This window comes from Gymnodraco acuticeps, unplaced genomic scaffold (assembly GCF_902827175.1).
Source record: "Gymnodraco acuticeps unplaced genomic scaffold, fGymAcu1.1, whole genome shotgun sequence".
Lineage (NCBI taxonomy): Eukaryota > Metazoa > Chordata > Actinopteri > Perciformes > Bathydraconidae > Gymnodraco > Gymnodraco acuticeps.
Genome location: NW_022992100.1, coordinates 967,178 through 990,653, shown reverse-complemented (window position 1 = coordinate 990,653; position 23,476 = coordinate 967,178). Strand labels below are relative to the sequence as shown.

The window sequence follows — 23,476 nt, the reverse complement described above, 5'->3', positions numbered from 1 at the left end:
CTAGCTGGCAAATCAATGGCACACAGACCGAAGATCTGTATCTGCAACAGCAGTCTATGATGCTTTTTGATGAAATACGAACAAATGTGGATTTAAAAGGAAAAGAAAGTCAACTTGTTTAATGTTATTATACAAATGTTAAAGAAACTAACAGCAACATATCGATTTAGGACAACTAGATCAACCTCATTTTTCTTGTTGTATTTTTCATCGCACAAACAATCGCACAAACTAGGATTTGCCGTGAATTTCCTCTTACAGTGCTTTGTCTCTGCGTCACATTAATTAACTCTTTACCCTTACCATCCCTGACATGTACTGTGGGCGAGAATCAACGCAGAGTGATCATGGACAAAAATTAAGGGAAGTGCTTCTTCCTGAGATGACAGAGGCAGTGAGTGAGAGGGCTGACCTTATTAAAAAGCCCGGCAGGTTAACACAGTGCCATGCCATCATTCAGATCATTCTTTCCCAGGCTTGTTTTAGTAGCACCTGACACGGCAGCTAATTACTACCTCGTGTCACGTCCTCTCTGCACATAAAGACACCGTGTTCTGATTCAACCCATCAAATTGGATTGTTTTTCCTTTGTTTACTTGTCTAATGATGTAACATGCACAGCCTGCAGCTGCCTTTACTTGGAGTGAGCTCTGAAACAGATCAGGTATGGATTTGTGATATTGTGCATTGGCCCACACAGAGAAGCTATATGATCGCTTTTACCGAAACAACAATATCAAGATCAACCCTTGGGAATTACAGTTCAAACTGATATTTCTTAACTTACAACAATATTGAGCCAAGGCAGCATTAGGGCAAAATAGCCAAATATACAATATGCTTTTTGATCAATGTCTATAATATCAAGATATACGTACATGTATCAATCATAATAATGAAAATGTTATGGGTTTAAGAGTGTTCTTCTTAAGATATAACTCTAAAGACACTTGAATATTGACTATGTTTTATATAGAACAAAGATTTAAAAAATGCAATCCTTCTGCTCTTCTAGACTTTCCAAATGTTATTAGACTGAATTGATCAAATTCTGATGTGATTTCTCTGCTGTTCTCCAGCCTAACAGTAGCTATGGAGTAGGCTGCAGTGGAGAATACTTTGTAATGGCTGTTTGTCTAGTTTTCTGATTAATAGAAAAATAACCTTTTAGCCTTATAAGACTCTCCTCCTCAACTCAATGGCAAATGAAGGCATATATACAGTCTTATGTGATACGTCGGTGTTCAAACAGTGAGTGTGTGTTCAGTGAGAGAATGCACCATGGCTCCCAATGTTACACCACCAAGGCATTTGAAAGCACAAAGAAGAAAGTCTGACACATTTTAAAAGTATATCTTAATATAAACATTTTATTCAGTGCATTTTTGTGTATACAACAAATAATAAACAACTGGAAGTTATCAGGCAGCCACAATGTCAATGTCCTGTAAATGTTGTTTGATCAGATTTAGTCTGGTAGTTTGGAACACATGATCCAACATGGGTTAATACACATAGCCTACATCATGCAGCTCTAGACCAGAATTTCCCTGCTTTCTCCCATGCAACATATTGGTTCACCTAATACAAACCACCTCCGGAGGAAACCAAGAAAAGAAGCCTCCCAGAAGCATGTACCAGAAAAAAAGTTATGTAGCTGAAAGGAAGAGTACTTAGCCCACAAAAAGGGTCATTTTTGTACATCATTTAGTTTGTACATGCCCTGTGCAAGACAGGGAAGATGTTCCTTTTTGTATGTTTTATTTTCACTTTTACAAATATGAGGTGTCCTATAAAATGTTAAGCCACCTAAAAGTCCACAGTATTCTTTTTTATATATAGAAAATATTGTCACCACAATGATTTACTCAAACACATAACAAGCATCCTGGGAAGGGGCTTGAACCATAGTCCTATGGTTTTATCAGTCAATAGGGGTCGACAAAAAAGGATGTTGGGGGACTTGAAGTATGACACAAGCACAGAGGAAAAACGGATCACAGGGACAACAGACGAAGACATCGTGACACAGTGGTAACAAAAGGGAATGGGAACACAGAATAGTCGTTTCATAACTCGGCCATCGAGCATATCAGCAAAAAGTACAACATCAAGCACGTTGCCAACTCCAAAGTGTTTAAAATCACTTCCTTTGTCCATTATGACTTTTTTCACAAAATCTTTGCTTTCTTTAATCAAAAATGTACAATGAAAGAAATAAATTCCAGCTTTGCCTTTATCCTGGCTTGGTTTTCAGCGGCTTAAAGGGACACTCTTTCTTTCTGTCTTTGGTTTGCCGGAACCCCCTTCAATCATGAAACAGCAAAACAAATACAATACTTAAAAATGGTAAGGGAGGAGAACAAGAGGGGACAAAAACAAAACCAGTTTTTAAAAAAAAACTCTCAGCTAATTCCAAAAATTAGCAAATACCAAGATGCAGCTGTGGCATTTCTGAAAAGAAAAGAAAAACTGCAAGAGCGCCACACTGTCGCTTTATATTTCAGGTCAGCTGAACATAGGCTTCATTTCCCATGCTAGAGAGCTCAGTCTCTGAGCGTGTGCACTAGGACGCAGGAGAGCTACCGTCTGGCTGGCCACAGTCCCAGCAGCACTAGGATGTGCCACACCAGGGAGTTTATAGGCTTTGTATTCACAGAAGCATGGATTAGACAAAGATCAGGGCTTGTACTGTACCACTGCAGCGTTGTAGTCCAGCACTATTACTGGCGGCCCTGAATGCCTTTATCTCTAACTTCCTGTCCCTGTCTTAAAGATGAACGAGTGCTTGGTGTCTAAATTACCAAAGAAAAGTTATCGTGTACAGGAAATTAAGAACAATGAACTAAGATAAAGATGAGTTATTGGTAAACGATCATCACCCAAAGAGAGTGGTCAAAGTAATGGATACATCTCAAGACCAAAACAGAAATGTTATTTGTCTTTTGAGTCCAGAATGGTTTATGTGACATTAAATTGCTGACTATTGATGATTTTTGACAATGATTGACCAGCATGGTGTCTAACTCTTTTTCTATTGATGGTGTTCGTGTGTGGTTTGTTGTCGTAGCTTGTCCTGAACCGTTGATCGGTGAGAGTTGTCTGCTTGGATTCACGCTCTGCTGGAGGTAAGGTTTCGTGGTTCGGCCCCCGGCCTGGATTCGGCTGCCGGGCTACGTCGACTCATTCTGGCTCGCGGCTTTGCCACCGTTGAGCACAGCCGAGGCACTCCGACTCTTGGTGGGTGTGCCGCTGCCGGAGCGGGAAAACTCTGTCAAGTCATGGAGGGATGGCTCTCTGTACATTGCCACTGTGGAAACACAAAGTAATTGAGAATCAGACAAACTGATATTTTGTGTACATTGAAGAAACAACAGTAAAAGAGAACTGTGATTTATAGAAGATAGATAGCAATAAAGTGGGACTGCTATTGTTTGCAGTTATAATAATTCCAGTGATGTTTTAATATGAAATCTTGGTCATAGTTACTTGTAAAATGCTGACTCAAGAGATAACATCAGGTGCTGAAATAAAAATAATCCTATATTCACAGCGTGGCATTATAAATTCAGAAGAAGCTAGCGCTTTAGCTTTGCTTTGTTTGCAGAATTGGCCCAATGTACATCTCAGCAGTGGCTTTTCAGAAGAAATATCAGTAATCTGAGTCTTTGGTTTCAGGATGTTATCAACATCCTTCTGCCTAGAATGCTATTTGATGTTCAGTCCTAAGGGAGCGTGTGGCTGAAACAGCAAACTTCAGACACTTCAGTGAGCCCAGCATTTTTTGTTACAGCAGCAATCCAGGAACCATCTTTGTAAACACCAATCAATGGCAGGGTTATACTGGGAAACTGCTGATGATTAGTTCCCTTTTTAAGTGACAGTAGTGCACGATTATAACGGTGGCGAATGACCTGATTATCACCTCAACACCACTGCTGCTATTCATTTTTAAACATTAATCCCCAACATTAACCATCCATTTTACATTCATTCACATATCTCCCTGTGTTTTAACTGCAGACGCCCACTTGAAAGAATTTGGTACACATTTTCCAATAAAGGCAGCAAGAATTTCTAAAAGAGGATTTTCTTGTTTGGGTTTGAATGACATGAGCTGCACTTGCTTCATCCAGAGGAAGACAGAATGAGAGGCTGTGGGCTGCGACTCACAGACTGGAACCAGAAGAGAAGTGAGTAACGGCTGGAGGAGATGTCAATGCAGAGACAGCTTTTTAATTGGTGCCCTGTAACACCGCCGCCTCTAAATCTTTATGAGCTGCTGGATGAAATGTTTCTTTATTTCTCTCTCTTTCCCTTGCAAATGTCCAAATGCAAACCACTTGACACACTTTGAATTTAAATTATAAACAATACGTAGTAAATATTGTGCATTAATAGATATTTAAATTCAAAGAAGGAGTATAACTTACTCTACATCTTTGATATTTTTCTCATTATTGATTTGCTTGTTGAATCTAAAAAATTACATATTTCACTTTTTTATTTCAGCCAGCTGAGGGTTTTTTGGATTAAATGTCTCACACAAATATCTATGATTTTAATCACTTTTTCTTTTTCAGTATTTCTTTTTACAATCTGAATTCCGCAATGTAATTATTCTCTGGTTATTTCTCCAAAGTGTATTTCAGACCTTTTGGATGGCCTGTTAAAATGCATGTGAAAAGATCATCATAGTGATTTCAAAGGGCAGACAGAAGCTTTATAGGATGCTGCCTGAATGAGCTCCACCAGAGACAAAATAGGGAGAGCATAACATTTGCATAATGTAGAAATACATTTTTTAACTCAAAGCTGAAATACAGAGCAGTGTTACGGCTTTTAGTGAATCCTTGACTGCATTATATAAAAAAAGGTTTCTAATATTTCAGGAAAATATAAGAAAACACACAGCCACCCTTACAACATAACGTAGTGAAAACATTAAAAGAGCCATGTGTGACGACTCCAAAACGTATAATTCAACAATACAAAATCTAAAGAAAATGCCCTCTTTGTCATTGGTTGGGCTTTCATTTCTTACTTTGTAAAGAAGTGCTTTTCTTGCATCCTACTGAAGTGAAAACAGACTCTCTCTGTCTCCTCTCTGTTGACAGGTACATCTGTGTCTTGTTGAAGATGAAAGGAAACAGAACAAACCATTTCTCCCTCTGTCCTCCACATTGCCACATTACCACAAACAAAGCCTGGTTTGGTGGGGTTCTCTTTGACTTGACTGTACTGAAAAAATCACTACTTTTCAAAGCATAAACATATATTGTTCCGGCTGCTTCAGGCTCAGCATTGTTCCTCACTTTGTCTGCAGCAGAGTGTGCCCAGCTACAGGAAGCTCGGTCTACACCGGCATCTCTAAGGAGAATGCTAAATGGTACAGGGTCATGAGGAAGCAGCTCATTTACTCTTTAGAAACAGAATATCCCCATCGAGAAAATGGTGGCATTTAATTAGAGAAGAGCTAAAGCTTTTCATGATTCTCTTATTGTGAGAAACAACCCATTTACCAAATAGAAAAGTGACTCACTTTCAATGTTCAACATGGTTGGAACTGGCATTGTATGGACTAACTCTATTAAAGCACAACCTGGCCCTTAGTCTTGTGACAGTAAAATGTGAAAGAGGCTTACCTTTGAGAGGTTTGGGAAGGAAGTGGGCTGCTGGCTTGTTCTTCTTGACATGGTTCCCCTTCATGATTTCTCCTTCCTTGTTCAGACCGAGGTACCAGCCCCTGCCCGACTGCTGCTGCCGGTATATCATGGAGGAGTATGTCACATAATAGTTCTCGAACACCGACTCCTTGAATTTGCACTCTGGCGTAAAGTGTTCCTGAGAGAAAAGGGAGAAGCAGTTTCAGTGTATATAAGTTGTTGGACAGTAATTCAAAAGGTCTCAGGAGTCTTTGACATCCTGTTACGAACAGAAGCAACTGAAATGCAATAGTTCATTACTTGAGAGCGCAACTTAATAACGCTTCATTGCCCTGAATCTTCCATTCACACTGGAGCATGAAACGAGAAGCTATCTCAAAGCTCAAGTCCTGATTTTTTTTGTCTCCAGAGAATCTTTTAAAATTATTCATTCAATTTACTGTGGTGAATAATGAATCACTTTATATCATAGATTACAGTGATAGGACAGATAAAGAGTAGCATTAATAATACATGCAGGCAGGATGAAGACTTCATTCTCATTTTGCTCCCAGCTGTTAATTATGCATGGGCAATTCATTATCTTTCAGAGTATTGTCCGCTCTATGTTAGATTCTTTAGACACAATAATTTAGTCCTACCATTTCACTTAAAATACTTATTTAATTACTAATAAACTAACAAAAATATTGTATTGCTTTTGTGTGGCTTTATAGGTTTGTATACAATCTGTATGCACTAGAGCATAGTACTTCCTTATCTCTTTTACCAATTAACTTGTTCACTCCCTAGAGACATGACATTTTCCTGTTCATCTTCAGACTCCATACTGTGAAGCCTTAACTCCCCGTTTCTGTTTAGTTTAGAATACAGTGCCTCTGTAGGATTTGGCCATTAACGCTACAACAGCGTGGCTGAGGTTTATTTCCTCTGAGGCATGGATTTTGTGTGTGTTTGTGTATGTGTATGTGTGTGTGTGTGTATGTGTATGTGTGTGTGTGTGTGTGTGTGTGGTGTGTGTGTGTGTGTGTGTGTGTGTGTGTGTGTGTGTGTGTGTGTGTGTGTGTGTGTGTGTGTGTGTGTGTGTGTGTGTGTGTGTGTGTGTGCGTGTGTGTGCGTAGTTCTATGAGAGTGTGTTTGTCCAATTTGAAGCGCTGCTTGGGCAGTGAGTTCACAAAACAGAGTCTAATCAGTAAGAAGACAATTTCCCCTGAGAGAGATCGAGAGAAAGTGTGAGCTAGTCAGCAGTGAACTGTTTTCGCCATGCCTTTTAAAATTACAATCTTAGAACAATTTGTCCACAATTGAAAACACATACAATTTATGCAAACACCAGCTGAACAACAAGTTACACACAGTTGCATTAGCCATGGGTCGAACTCACACAAGAGATGATAAAGATAGCGCTCTTCAAAAGAGAAGGATGAATGCCTTTTTACGAGTGAGGCAAGTATACCCCGGATTTATCCTATCTTGGTTAAAAAAACATCATTTTAGTGGGTGTCAATGGTGAATGGAAAGTGATGATGTGTCCCGAGTGCCAAAGAGCCACTGTGAGATCATGACAAACAACATGTCACTAGCAGACAGGGAGTCATCTATCTAACCGCCTCCATTTTTCGTTCCGACAGCGTCACTCTTCATGTGAACCGCTAACGGTAGTTAAAAAGACTGAATGAGGTTCTTGTTTGGTGGTGTGTTTTGCTCTGCTGCTAAAGCTTTTGTATACAATGCAGGAGGGATGAAAACGTATTGATGAACTTGAGTATCTTTATATTTTTGGTTTAATTTGGTTTATATCCAAGACTGCTGAATTGTAGTTTTGTAATTATTTTTCAAGTTTTCCATTACACTGCCAGCTGAAACATACACAAGCTTTACAGCGAAAAGCAGTGAACTGTAATGGAATTGAAGATTTCACTTGTTGAGCTTGTTAAAAGCAGGTGACAATACTTTCATATTCTATTGTGGCTATACGGAACATAAAATCCAGACCAAACTTTAGTAAGTGACAGCCACACTCATTATTCCCTCTCAATGATTGAGCCCTAACAGATCACCCTGCAGCAAAATCTCTGACAGAAACAAAGTTGAAGTCACAGGAAGGTTGTGACATATCACCTCTATGGGATACTTCCTGTTGGATCAGCCCTGCTTCTCAGTTAAGCTGCAAAATCACAGGGGTACCAAACACTCAATTTGAATAAATCCTAAGCCCACCAGGAGGGCTGCAGAACCAGCTGGGAGCTCACAGTGTCACGGTTCAGGAAGAAACAAGACTTCAAACCCTGAAGACCAAGAAAGCTGAGGTAAAAGTCAAATGAAATGACAACATGCAATCCCTGTTTCACCACTGTTTATGCAGCGGATAAAGATGGTTATTTATCAAAGACATTTTAGATTTATTTCTGAGATTCAAGCTTCAACGTAGACATACTCTTAAACACATAAACATACAAATGTTTCACCTGTACCAAACCACTGTCCCACAACTTCCCATCACTGGTAAAGTGACAATTATGTCCCAAATGGCTTCCTACAAAAGCAGAGCCAACATTTAATTTTTTTTATATATCTCCTTTCAAATTGAGATTGTGACCTCAATCAATCAATCAATCAATCAATCAATCAATCAATCAATCAATCAATCAATCAATCAATCAATCAATCAATCAATCAATCAATCAATCAATCAATCAGTCAGTCAATCAGTCAATATGTATTTATATAGCCCAATATCAAAAATGTTATATTTGTCTCAGTGGACTTCACAGTTTGTACAGAATATCAGTATGACAATACGACACCCTCTGTCCTTAGACCCTCACATCGTACAAGGAAAAACTTCCGGAGAAAACCCACAGTTTAAAGGGAAAAATGGGAGAAACCTCAGGGAGAGCAACAGAGGAGGGATCCCTCTCCCAGGACGGACAGACGTGCAATAGATGCCGTGTGTAAATCAAAGAGATGATACATTTTACAGCATATATAAAATGCAGAGCTCAACATCTGGGATCCTGTTAATGTAATTATAAGACCTATTTAAGGAGTTATGCAAATGCTCAGGCCAAAACGAGTATCTGAATAATTTATAGTTTAAACTTTCAAGAGTTCCAGAGTAGTCGAGAACCAACTCAGTGTTTTAATCAGTGTATTTAGTGTTAGCACTGCCAGCTCTGATGCTTTTTTCTATGCAGATGGTAGCACTGTGGCACTCACATCAGCAGAATGGTAAAAGGTTTGTAAAGTCTTGCTGCACATATTAAAGGAATTCCTTAAAGAGAAATAAAGACTTTGCTGGCTCTTCCTATATTCACATCGAGGCGGTTTGTGAGTTATAGTAATACGTGGTAAGCTTCCACATGGCAGTATTCTTATTAGAGCTACATTTTAAACATTTTAAACACGTACTGTAATTATTTGTGCAAACATGATTGACACAGACTACAGTGTATGCAGGAACAAGGATCATACAAAATGTTAATGTTGCTCATGCTTTTTGGACACTAACTCTCAGGTCGGGGCATTTGTTTACATGTGTTTCTTTTTCCAATTTAGATATTTTGTCTTCCATTGATATTTTAATCCATCTCGCACATTGTTCATTTTTGACTTTGCAGCAGCAGCTGGCCCCAGGCTCTGTTTTAAATCATCACTCAAGACACACTTCTTCTCTCTCGCCTTCTAGTCAGAGCGGAGCATGACAGCTAACTATTCCCTGTGTTTTTGTTTTTTATATTTCTGTTGTAAATTATTGTCTTTTATTGTGATTGTAGTAATGTGTTTGTATTACATGTACAGCACTTTGGCTCGACCAACAATCGCTTTTAAATGTGCTATATAAATAAAACTTGATTTGATTCATTTTTGACAGTGTTCCTCCTTGAATAGCTTAATGTCTCCTTTCTTTCTTGTGGTCTGACTCTGATTAGCAGCAGCAGTCAGGCTGGGCCTCATCCATCTCAGTTTTAAACAGGCAGCAGCGAGAGCCAAATAACGGGCTGCTCAGCTCTCGAGCCAGCAGATCTGTTCTACCTCTAATAATGAGCTTATGTGGATTTGGCTGGTTACACTCGCCCTGGAAAAGAATAAGAGTCTATTGATAAACAGACTTGTACAGATACAGGCACATTTAGAGCCAAGATGGAGGACAGGCTGCTGGCTGGTACTGCTGTATTGGAGTGAGACTATGGACAACACACTCACACAGACTCACACAAGGAGGGGCCAAAATGGCAGGGGATCCCCATTTCTATTCTAACAGGCCTCTGATAGACAGAAATTGTCATATTCTTTTGTATGGGCTCCAATACCATCTCCTTAAGTATATTGCATATCTATTGTTCACTAAAACCAATCTGCGAGTGAAAAAATCTCCCATCACTTTAATCATGAATCGGGTTCCAGGGTAAATCACTTTAGAAATAAAAAGCAGGACAATATCTGCCTAGTAATAATGTCAGTTGTGTCATCTTGATCCCCCAGTATGGCTATAGTGGTTTGGCTAAATGGATATTAAATGATCCCATTGCACTACATGGGATTTTCCTGGAATTATGCAACTATGCCAAGTCCTTGTCAAAACGATGCACGGCTGTGTCAATGCAAGCGTATTTGTAAAACACATCACAGTACTGAGTGTACATAATGCTGTTAGGAGCTGTTTACATTTCATATAGAACCAATAGGGCTAAAGGAACATGGGATGAATGGCTCTGGTGGGTTTGATACAATACAGATTTAGATTAGCTGCATACCGTGGTTGTAAAAGACTGTCAGCTGTTACTTGCCCTCTTACCTATTTCTGCAAATGTGTTTAATAGTTGCATTGCTGGGAGCTCTACGTAACATTTCTTCACAATTTGTACGAGTGAAATAGGAAAAGGTCCATCGCTATTCATCCTATTTTCTAAAGCATCTCTGTAGCGGTGAGCAGTTTTTCAATGAACTTTATAGACCTCTCAGTATTAACCCATGATGTTGGATCTACCTGGAAAAAAGGATATTGAAAGAGGATTCAAAGCTTCAGGGCCTTTAACTTGTGCTCTATTCCTACCATGTTTTTTAAACCCACTGCAGTGCCAACAGTCACATCTAGTTTCACCTCCCCTGACCATACAGTACATGCATTTTTTATTTTAAGAGCATACTTCACATAGTTTGAATATTAACCCTAATTTCACAACAATACAATAATAGGATATTATCTAATTCTACAGCTTTCGACGTGGTTTGACTTAGAAATCGATCCATCCTTTCTGCTCCAGCATCGCTCACTTTTTTTTACTAAATGTCTTATTATAACAATGCAAATCTCAGTTCACTGCATTGTGTTTAATTAAAAAACATAACTTACAACTACACATGTAAACAAATTAATTAACTAATTTACACTTATCTTTCTTAATGAGAGGATTTTTTTTCAATTGTAAAGTTTCATTCAAAATGTCATTGAAAAGGGCAGAGAATAATCTAATGTTTTACAGAGAGGTGAAATCACAGCTTAAGTTATGGCAGTTTTTCCTGAGCTAATTATGATGAAATGACTGCTTATTGGAAGACGACATTTAAGCTTATGTAAGTGCTAAGTGTGACATACTGAAGGAAATGTTCCAGCCAATTTTGGGTATCAATGAATGTAAAACACAACAAGCACAGTCACTCATTGCCCATCTGGCACACCTCTTGTGTTCTATCATACAATTACACTACTCAGCAGTGGACAATGACTGTTGCATTAGCAAGGCATTTCAAGAAAACACAATCAGTTATGATGCACTCTCAAACAGCAATCTGTTGAATTCAGCAGAGTTACTACACCCCACTAGTGTTTTCCTGATCCAATCAGCAGGAAGAGACATACTAGCATAATGGATCTGATCGTCTCTGTAGAGAATTTGGCTGATTTATTCTCAAGAGAAGCCAATTCAATACTGCGCACTGCCATATCCAAACTGAGATGACACCAATAATGCCAATACAATCATACGAGTGCTCTTCTAGTTTCTTTGCAGACACATCAATGCTTGTACTCACAAAAGCTAATGCTATGGATGGGCAGTGAAGGCCAATCTTCCTAAATCCGGCTTTTCAGTGTCCCAGTCTTGTCAGGAGAGTGGAAGTGGATTAAAATGAACCTCTTTCTCATCGTCGTACACTCATGGTGTTCATTTGTCGGGAATACATTGGAGGGCTTTAAGCTAGTGGAAAAGACCCTTGCAAATACCAAAAACAAATAGACACACCCACACAAATCAGCAGCACACACACATACAGACACACATACTGTACAGACACAAAACACAAAGTAGTTAATGACACAGCTCAGTGGAGTGGAACCTTAGGGCAGTGGTTATTTACCAAAGGCTTTGTGCTTGTGGTTGAAAAGGCATGTGAGCCAACTCCATATCTAACAAGAGTGTACTAAAGTACAAATACACAATGTACAAGCAGGATATACAGAGTGCATTGCTGTTTTTATTTATTTTCTATTCATTATGCTTTAAATTATTATCAGCGTATGTTATTCTCAAGAATAAAATAACCTCTGCTTTTCTTATACAAGGTTTCAGTGACTCTCCTAATGCATTACCTTATCCTTGACTAATCATCATCATTCTTTGTCTTCTTTTACTCATTAATCAGAGGACCCACACACAGCAATCTAGACTCTACTGGAGCATCAGTGAATCACGCTTATTCAAATATGACCCACCAGGAAATTATTAACACTACTTCAAAGGCACCTCATGAGATTTGTGGACACCGCTCAGCTCATGATCTAAAAATATACCCCCATATATAAAAAACATACCGAAAAAGCTCAAAGGCTTTTTATTAACGTTTCAGTAGAAACATGAATACATTGCTACGGATATGTTATGGCAGAATATTTTAGAAAACACGTTTTACTTGTGACTATAAGAGAGGACACTTCTGTAGAACTTGCTTCGTTGCTTTTGCAAAAGTTTAGGGGCAAATGTTGCATGGAAGGATTGTAAAGTAAAATACATTAATTGGTTCTTCCTCTCCCACACAGATGAATATATTTTCACTGGTGCATTCTGCCTCACCCACACATGTGCACTCTTTTTTACACTCCTCATTTCTTTCACTCTCTCTCTTTTTCTTGGTGTATGCTCTTGTACGCACAGAACCCTCGCACATATACCAGATGCAGAAGTGATGCAACCAATTTGACGTTCTAAAAACAACTCAAGTACATAACATCACTTTAAACCTTAATATACATATGAATTTACAGTTTAGCATTGAAACATTTAAATCGACTTTACATGTAAATCATATGAATCCAACTTATTATATTGCAAACTCCATACCCTCACATTTCAATTCATGCATGCACTTATGCAAGCATTTAGTAGATGATAGAAAACATATTCAGATTGCAACAGGAGCACTTTAGATTACGTCATCTGTTGTCCTTCTACTGTTGATTGGGAAACAGGAATCTCTCTCCAATGCAGCTATTGGCTGCTTTAATGTATGGCTTTAAGGCAGCACTATAGCTGCAATCCCTGAAAGACAGGCACTATTAGGCAGCCAGCTACACATTCAATTCAATTCCCTCTGTAATTTCGCAGAAGCAGAAAGCTCCACAACCCATCCCCCGACTGCTGTCTTTCAAGTTAACACACCCACAAGATTTCCTGTGTTCCATATGCGAGCTGGTATTTAAGACGACATAAAGGATATACTGTATGCAGCCAGCATATTTATTTTTAGAATGTTATGCTCTTTAGTATTTGACTAACATTTAACCATTTAAAAATCACACAACACACAATCAACAAAATTCACAATAAATGAAACACAATACAATAGATTCAAATGCAAATTCAGTGTTTGCAAAAATAATGTATTATTGTTTCGATTGTAAACTTGGTAGAAAATGATCCTGATACTAGGTCATTTTAAAGCTTGGTTATGAACTTGTTTTAGATTAATATAAGAAAACAAAATGTTTGATAACTGAATCAATCTTTATTTTCATTAGATACAAAAAAGATCAACACAAAAAACCGAAATAAGAGACACAATATAACAACTTATCACAGTTAATTTTGTATTTAAGAATAACATATCAAAGTAAAAACATATAGGATCGGTGGTGGCGAAGTCGATAGGGACTTGGCTTGGCAACTGGAAGGTCACCAGTTCAAGTCCCGGCAAGACCAAGTGCTACCGAGGTGTCCCTGAGCAAGGCACCGTTCCCTACACTGCTCCCTGGGCGCCGTTCAAAATGGCAGCACACTGCTCCTAACACTAGGATGGGTCAAATGCAGAGAAACAATTTCTAAATGTCTTGCCTCATATTCTTAATTACAGCCAAGTTCAAACAGTATCATTCAAATCACTCACTGGGGGGGCTGTGGACTGCTGGGGAGCCTTGTTAAATATAGAGATATGGGAAGGGGTTGAAGTACTATGTTTTATTTCAATTATTGCTGTATATTCCCATCAGGCATGCTTAGCTGGGGCAACCCCCATGGATATGTTGTCAAACAATTGCAAGCGCTCATTAAAATGTAATTACAGGCAGACTAGAGAACACTTGCAAAAGGCTATACAGTGATTATGTTGTCACTCTTTTGATTTAAAAAAAAACTATATTGAATACATTTTCTTTCTTTACATAATTGTTAACTAGAAAATAGATATTTACAGAGTTATGAAAATAAATGTTAAAGAACATTACATTCAATGGGTTGTAGTTACGATTAAATACTGAAGGAAAGGTAAAACAACACAGTCTCATCAGGTTGCATACTTTCTGTTCAAACTGTCAAGTAAGACCTGCTTGAGTTTGAACTGCAAACAGTGTCTACACATTTAAAATCTAAAATTCATATACAAAATGCATTCAATTCATTATAATGAATAATACACCCAACATATTTTCCACAAAGTCGCCCATCTGCAATACTGTACCGTATAATTACAATGATTTCTTGACAAATTCATATGATACAGTGATTGTGTATGTGACACTGTATATTTGCAGACTTAAATAGCATTTTGATTTTCAAAATTAGTCCTTTTCAGCAGTATTCTTCTTGGTCTTTGAATTCTTTGAGAGCTTCCTGAAAGAGCAGATCCTCTTACTCAAAATCTAACTGTTTATTCATCTGCATTTCCTTGGAGTTAGTGTCTTGCCTGGTGAGAGCTATCACATTAACCCTGTTTATCAATGCGTTTGTGTGCATGAGAAGAGTGCAATCACGAGAGAGAGAGAGAGAGAGAGAGAGAGAGAGAGAGAGAGAGAGAGAGAGAGAGAGAGAGAGAGAGGAGAGAGAAGAAGAGAGAGAGAGAAGAGAGAGAGAAGAGAGAGAGAGGAGAGAGAGAGAGAGGAGAGAGAGAGAGGAGCCATAGGGCCTGTTTTTATCATCACATTATCGTCTTAATAGGTCATTTGTCAGGAGCAGCTGCAACATAAAAAGCTACAATCATTAGGTTTTCTTTGCTGTCTCTAAGCTTGTTTGAATCAATCACCATTGTGCCTGTGTACTGAGACCTTTACCAAACAGAACAATCTTTACTAATTTGACTACAAGGATTGCCTGTTACCATTGATTGTGTGTCTGCACACCCTCTGGGTGAGCGTCCGACCAGCCTGTCAGTGTTCTGAGTGACTTGCCACGCACTTGTGATGGTGGCATTTGGGAGGAACACGAACAGGAACATTGTTCGGTCTGCAACTGAATTATTCATAACCTTGCACATTTAATCAAAGATGAAGAGCCAGCTGCCACGATTGGATATGTCACTGCTCCACCTGCTTAAAAAGCATCGTTGAACTTTTTGTTGACACCGAATTATTTCACTGAATGATGCTGCTCTTTCATCAGTCCTTGGATGAAGCTGTGTCTGAGTGGGCACAGTGAGAGTGAGCTACCCATTTCCTCAAAATATATAAATAAAAGAAAAAAATCTATGTATTCTCTCTCACATGTTCTTGTTGGGTTTCTTATCATCACTCATGTCACCACAGGATGTCTTCCGTAGATATAACATGTTCTCTGCATACAGCCGTACGCTAAGCTAATCCACTAGGATAGAGGTCAGGACCCCATTCCATACACACATACATACACTCATACATAAATGGAGACACTTACTGATGTGTACAGGAAGCCCTCACTGTTCATAGCCAGATAGAGTTTGGTCTGCACCCCCTGGATGGCCACCACTCGCAGCCCCACTGGAATAAGGTTGAACACGGCTGGAAAGAGAAGGACAACATAAACAAATGATAAACAAAGAGTACGCTTTTATTTCCATTTAAAACACTTTTTTGAAGAAAATAAGGCAGTGAATACATTCATTATGTCATACAGTACAGCTACCTTAAATCCTCAAGATTCTATCTTAAGATATTTAGTACATATATATAGTGCTTTAGTAATATGGTGAGAAGAAGAATAGTTAGACTAAACAGAGGCCAATTAACCACTTTGAAAACATAAGCCAGAAAGACAAACATTACATTGAGAATAGCCCAAAGCACGGTGAGCTCCACCTTGTTTAAATGTACCGTTAAGGGGTTAAAATGATGGTCATTAGTGTTCCCTTTCTCTGTCTGGATGGAAGAGTTAGTTGTCAAAACCAATCCACAAATAGAGGTACAACATAAGCTCAGGGACTTAGCCACTGTCTCCCAAGGGTGGTACAAAAAAAAGCAAATGAACAAAATTAAAAACAAAAGAGAGAAATTGAGAAATTGATCAAATTAGGCAGTTGAGCTACAATATTGAAAATTATATATCAAATTATTTTTGATGGAAAGAAATTGAACATGCATACAAATTGTAACCAAATGTAAATCTATGATGGCGTCACCATAATGCCATTTCCCTGGGCCGATTGTGAAGACGGAGCATTACAAGACTTTTAAAAATGAGAGAGGAAACACATGTTGGTACATTTACACGTGACACGCATATAAACTGCTGTGACCAGCGGGCTGGACTCGTGTCGTGAGGCTTGGAGAGCCAGCGGCTGCCCAGCTGGTCAATGAGGTACTCCTTTCTAATTAATGTCCGCCTGTTGTATACAAGTGCGTCTGCTAGTGTTTCATAAGCTGGGAGGGATTCCATGGGCTGATTATAGGAAAGCACATGTGAAAGTCCCTAGTGATGCTTCCATACAAATGATAGCAGCAAACACACCTCCAGAAGAAAATCTCTCATCTCAAGTATCCCTTTTGATTGCTAAGACTCTACATTGTCACATTAAAATAGAGACTTCCCTGTTAGGACGCATATGATAGTAGACATTAAATGCTCACATCAGTTAAGCCGTGAGTCAGTGTGCTGTTACTCTAGGTCCTCTTTTCAACCACTTAGATTCCTATCTGCAGAAGCCTTCGACCAAAGTGCACTATAGAGACTTTTTGATGGGCCATTTAATCTGGCCTTATCGCTTTAGCACTGCAGTCCTACTTTTCTCCGGGCTTTCATTGTAAACAACAGCCACAGGAATGCATAATGTATTTACTTGGTGGAGTAAACAGGCAGTGCCAGCATATACCTCGCTCAGGGCAAAGGTGTTTACATACCAGAACCACTCTCTTTGCGGTCTTCCATCTATCCTTTCTTCTGCTTCTACCTCTTCTGAGTTTATCGTTATTTTATTTCTTTAAATTACATGTTCTAAACATACCCAGAATAATGATGAAAACAAATGGCTTTTGGGCTCCCATGATATGATATGCTTGCACTTTACAGACACAATGATGGCTGATGAGACGCAATATTTATAATGTATACATATGATCAGAAATCCTGTCCATTTCTCCTCAAACTGACTTCTCCTTACTAACGCTGTTATCTTCATGGTCGATGGTCGGCTGCGTGCAGTTTAAATCATCAGATACATTTTCATTTACGGTACGCTCGAGTTACTTAGTTAACTAACTTCAGCTCTCATTTAAATTGCCTCACTTTTCAAACACCAAGTTATTGACAGTCCTATAATGAAACAGTAATCAAAATATGACTAAGGAAGGACGCAGCGCTCTCCGTGACAGATTGTCTCTGGGTTTGCTTTGGCAGCTTTATGCAGCAAATCCTGCTAAATTGTATATTTTAAACAACTAGGACCTACTATTTACAACCGCAGTGATTTAAACACACTTCACAGTAATTGTGTGCATGATTGGTTATTATTATGTATTACTATATATAGCATTAGCTGCATCCTCTCTCAACCTTAACACATACTTATATTAGTGTACTAGTTAACAATGAATCACTTGCAACATTTTCTGAACAAATTCTTAGAAAGAATAAAAGCAATATTCTTCGTGTTGAGGTAGAGTTTCTTCATTTAAAAAAAGTATCCTCCCAACTGTTGCTACTATTTGGAGCATTCTGCAATACTGCAGTGCGTAGGTTCAACAAATCCTTTCCAGAATGTTACGGTCACAGGTTACAGATGGCAATATCAGCAAACTTTTTCTTCAAACCATAGTGCAGATTGATCTAGCTTGGCAATGCTGTATATGGAGCTAGAGGGGATGTTAGTGAGAAAGTATTTCTTGTAAAAACCAACCTGATTTTACAGACTCATTAACAAAACACATTTGTATTTGTGCGAACACATTTTGTGTCCTTTTGTTCCTGTATACAGCACAGTTTTTAGATGATATGATTTGTGTCTTCCTCTGCGGAAACTTCTCGCTACCTGAGCTGTTCTTGTCTTTATAATTGCAAAGCCCACTGAGCTTTCTGCCTTCGTGCTCGCACCACGACACATATCTGCAGTCCACTTCATTTCAGAAGGATTACCAGCCGATGTACCGTTGGACATTTTCAAGAGCGGAAACTCAATTACTTCATGGCTCCTCGAAACACCTGAGCAAACTGAAGAGGATGACAGCACCCACCCACTCACAGACGTTTCCTAGTGCCGAGAGCCACACAGGATGAGAAAGGTGATGAGGCCTGAGAGAAAGTTTTCACGATTGCATGCAGACTGTCTCCGTGCCTAACATGCATCCGCTAGCAGCCTGGGAGTCATGACCAATTTGGTTTGACTATAAACTCGAAGGTTAACAGCGTTCGCTTGTCACATTTGAAACATTTATTATATCTGTAACTTATTCCGAGAGCAGCTTGCGTGCAATTAGAGCTGACTACATATGACAGCATGACGGCTAAAAAGCTGTTGTGATAACATTACACTGCACTTCTGCTGTGGTATGATTACTGTTCGATTGTAGTCGCTCTTTGTTGGAGGTACATTGGGTTACACTGTACCGGAGTAAATAATGTACGACTTATATTCAGATACAGACATTGGATTTGATTGCATTTGTGAGTATAGCGTTGCATAAGAGATGTCACTGTTTTAGACTGTTGCATTCTCAGGAAGCTCGAAAGAGACATTATTCATTCAATAGTCACAGGTTAGACAACTTCTCTTAGGACTACAGTAAAAACTCAGAAAGGGTCCACTCTGAAGAGAGAATATTGAATATACAGGAACATTTAATGCCAGGTGTCAGGCTTGAAAACGTTAATACAATATTAGAATGTCGTTGGATATTAAATTGGAATTGATCTGATGTGAATCACACTTCAGAAGGCTTCAAATGAGTTTGCCTAATTCTGGGATCCACAGCATCCTCAATCTTAGAATAGAGAATGACACTAACAATATCTTGAAACTGTATTGTCTATTTTCAAAGATCAGGGTTGAAGAAATAACATTGCATTTTGTTACTTTGAGACAGTAGCCTTCTTCTTCTTCTGAAGAAGAAAATTATGAGTTGAATTACAGCTCTGAGTTTTGATTCTCTAGATACACAGTGTGTTTGTTTAGTTGTGAGGCAGCACAAGAAAATAGTTGAAACGTTTTACAACGGGAGATTAATCACCGGGATATATGAAACTTGGATTTGTTATTTTTTACATTGTTTGCCATCCTAACGAAATGTCAGAGAACTATAGAACTTCTTTATTACAAAAGCCAAACGGCCAGAGCTGTCATCTCAGTAACTACAGTTGCACAAATCCTTGTATTCGTAAGTGAGGGTGTGTGTGTGTGTGTGTGTGTGTGTGTGTGTGTGTGTGTGTGTGTGTGTGTGTGTGTGTGTGTGTGTGTGTGTGTGTGTGTGTGCATTTGAGTAGGTCCTCTCCCACCATCACAAGACACCAATAACTCCAAGCGGACTGTGCTCTCCGTCACCATGGAGACAAGCGCACCCAGCGCCTAACAACGCTATTTTTGGAGCCGTGCAAAGAGCCTCACTCTTTCTCCTTTTCCTATTCAGCAGCACTCTTTAATTTTCTCTTCAAAAACTATTATGGAGCCACCGCGGGCCAGTTGTTATGCAAGTCAACAGAGAAGTGAGCCCATGCAGACGTAATGGGTGGGGTGGTCAGTGTGTCGAGTATAGTATTATATATGAGCGTAAATAGAGATGTTGTCATTATTTCATTAATTTAAGGTCTACAAAGTCAACTTTGTGTAGTTTTATTTGTTGCTATCATTTTATTCGATTCTACACCAATTACGATGTTGTGTTCTGATAGGAGAACATCCCACTTGCACAGAGTTGCTATTTATATCTGAGATACACCCGCCATCTCCACCAGGGGAGTAATTGAATACTGAGGTACTAATTCAGGGGCTCCAGAAGTGTTTACATCTGCTTAGTGTCGGGATTATCGTGAGTATTACATCAAAGCTGTATCAGTGTGTCATGTAGATCTTTACTCAACAACATACTGGCAAAGTGGATTTCACATAGGTCACTAACCACTGTCCTATTCTAATCTTCAAAAGCATGTAGTATTCACGGCACTGTCTAATTATGAGGTGGTGTATTTCATCTGTATTGTTAAAAGACATGTGGCTGTGGTGTTACTCTTCCATTGATCTCCTCTTCAATCTGCCTATTGGGAAACAGAGAGCTGGTGGGTGTAATGGCAATAATAGGGATGCATCAAGTATAAGACATGACTTGCTCTCACAACAGAGGAAGATTGTCGGAGAGTAAAAAGCCAATCGTTGTGAGTGTTGAGGTTGCCATAGGATGACTTTCATTAGATGAAATAAACCACTTATCCAAACTGCAGACCTTAAATGCACCGGCAATATGAAGTAAGTGTTTTTCTCAGCACTATGAACCGATACAAGCACACTTTTGAAAAGTTTGAAATGATAATCAAGAATAAAATTCACCAAATTAGATGACGAATTATATATATAATACGAGATTATCACAATACTGAAGTCTTGATCAGATGATGATTATAGCAATATTAAACGGCTTGTGATTTGCCTATACTTTTGCAATAACATATATTTGATATATAAGTGTATTACCTTTTTTTTAACTGCAAATTATGCATCTTTTTTATCTAGTAAGATATTGACACATTTCTGATTTTGTTTTATGAGGTTCCCCATGACCATCAGTACATCATGGCAATGGATGTGCGTCGATTAAACAACAGGGTGCAAAATATAAGAGTGAAACTTACAGTAACCATTGTCCTCCTCCTTCGTTCCATCAATGGTTCCATCTGCCTGCAGCTGCAAGTGGAAACCTTGTCGACTGTAGAGCTTCGTCACAATCCCCTTCAACTGGGGCTCTGTGGAGGGACACAAAGACAGGAAGACAGGAATGAAACCACACACTTTAGGAAAACATGAATGTTACAATGAGATGTCACCCGTAGCCTTCTAAAGGGACACTTTCAAATGCTTCAGTTTCGGTTTACTCGTCGCCATCTTGGAAGTAACTGGATCCACAAAATTCAGTTTAGTCATGGGGTATCAAGACAGAGTGAAGCCACAGTGGGACAAAAAGGAGCAGCACAACGGCTGACTTTGATAGGCTGCCACACGTGTCAAGCAAACACAATCACCACCAACACATGTCGGAAGAAGTAATTCAATTGTTACGAATTGAACTTCTCTTGACATTATTAGGTGAATCCTGTTCACTGTCACTTTTATTATAAAGAAGTTGCCTAAACAAAACAGCAGGATGTGTAAATTGAAATTATTTAAACATTTCTGTTTCTTCTTCTGTTATTATTCAATTGGTTTGTGCAATGTTGCTGTATCCACAATCTGCAAACTTTCTTTCTTTTCTCTTCAGGGCAACAGATGCAAAAAAGGCATGGCATGGCTCCCCAGTTGAGAAGTCAGACCACAGATGGAGAAGAGCAAATCAAATTTAAAAATGGCTTTGGGGCGTGAGGTGGCTCTAAGATGGCTGATGACATTTCTTCTATAGCCCCCCTTCTCTCTCTCTTCATGATTCCCATCGCTCTCTGCATATGAACTGTCCAATACAGGTAGAACTTGTGTGAGACATATTGGTTTTAAATGCCTTGAATACTTGTTTTTTTGCCATCAAAAAACCTCTAAATCCTAATCTCGATAACATCTGTGATATAAGGTATACGACAACAATTTGAATGAACTACATTTCGAATAAAACATTGAACTTTTAGTGAAAATAAAAGCACTTGTGAAGAGAGTGCCAAACATGTTTTTCAAATTGAGAATTAGGATCTGTATTTTTAAAATACTAGTTTAGGACATTTTAAACAAGGATAGTAGAACAAGTCAAAAGAGATGTCTGTACCATCACATTTGCAAAGCCACACTATCAAATGTTGCAACATATAAAACAAGCTCCAGTGAGTCTAAAAGACAATAGTTTGAAGTGGCAGATGATTTACTTTTGAAGTGGCTGTGCAGCCTGTCTGTGTTGCATCAGTGTAATGTCTGATAAGAGCTAAGTGCTCTCTCCATTCCCTGGTTACTGTCCCTGGTGGAGTGTCCTTTACTGTGGTTTACCACACCTTTCATCTATCCTTTCATCTCACTTACCTTTCAATACTGCCTCTTCTGCCCTTACTTCGGTTACTTTTGCTGCAGAGAGGTTGTGTGTACTGGAAATATTGTAATGCTTTTGTTGTGAAACTTTGTACTTTGCATTAGTATGTTATGACAGTAGTAGAACATCATTTCATAAACACCTATGTACTTTAAACACAGAAGAGCGTCACAATATTCATACTGCATTATAGACAGCGTACAAAAGTAAATGGCCCAAACTGAAAGATGTGTTTGTGTTTTCGCAGATAACGTCTTCTTTGCACTCATTGCTTTCTCTACAGCACATGGAATTTAAAAGGGAGAAGGGTGCAAAAACTGAAGGACAGTTATTGCATAAGATTGCACCCTAACCTCCAGTTGCATCATATGTAGTTACAGAACAGCTTGGAAATGAAGAGGTTGGGTTGATAAAGATTTGAAAGAAATCTCAGATCATCTCCTGTCATCGTATCCACGCACACACATACAGAAACGGACACAACTAAGAAAAGGTGAGCTTTGGGCCTGAGTAGGATGTGATCAGTTTTGATTTGCAGCTGCGGTCACTTTTTGCACTAGATTGGTAAGGGAGTGGGTGCTTCAGGCGACAGAGACACATTTATGTCATTGCAAGGATACAAGGGTTTTAAGAGCTGCCCTGGATGATGTCCTCATAATACTTATTCCTTATAATATTATAAAAGTACTAGGCAATATATTTAGTTATCATTTAATTATTGTACTATCTGCCGAGTATTATAACAGTTGTAAACATCCTCAACAAAGAACTTTGCCAACAGTAAATGTGGAAATATAACTTTTGAGCTGTTAAAATGTAAAACCTGCTTTATTTTTAAATCCGTGGATGTATATATTTTTTGAAGTTATAGTCTACCCAAAGGAAGCATGTTGAAATCGTATTAATCCTTATAGAGACTGAAATATAA

At 38.7% G+C, this 23,476-nt stretch overlaps 1 protein-coding gene across 4 annotated transcripts in view; it reads right to left on the bottom strand.

Moving 5' to 3' along the window:
* Nucleotides 1–1,341: 1,341 nt before the first annotated feature.
* Nucleotides 1,342–23,476, bottom strand: part of fgf13a (fibroblast growth factor 13a) — an 88,029-nt gene continuing 65,894 nt past the window's right edge. For all 4 annotated transcript variants that reach the window (XM_034202848.1, XM_034202850.1, XM_034202851.1 and 1 more), the window contains 4 exons: nucleotides 21,179–21,289; nucleotides 15,806–15,909; nucleotides 5,646–5,844; nucleotides 1,342–3,310 (listed from right to left, as the gene is read on the bottom strand). In XM_034202848.1, coding sequence (XP_034058739.1) covers nucleotides 3,174–3,310; nucleotides 5,646–5,844; nucleotides 15,806–15,909; nucleotides 21,179–21,289 — 551 coding nt within the window. In that variant the 3' untranslated portion in view covers nucleotides 1,342–3,173. The remainder of the gene's footprint in view (nucleotides 3,311–5,645; nucleotides 5,845–15,805; nucleotides 15,910–21,178; nucleotides 21,290–23,476) is intronic.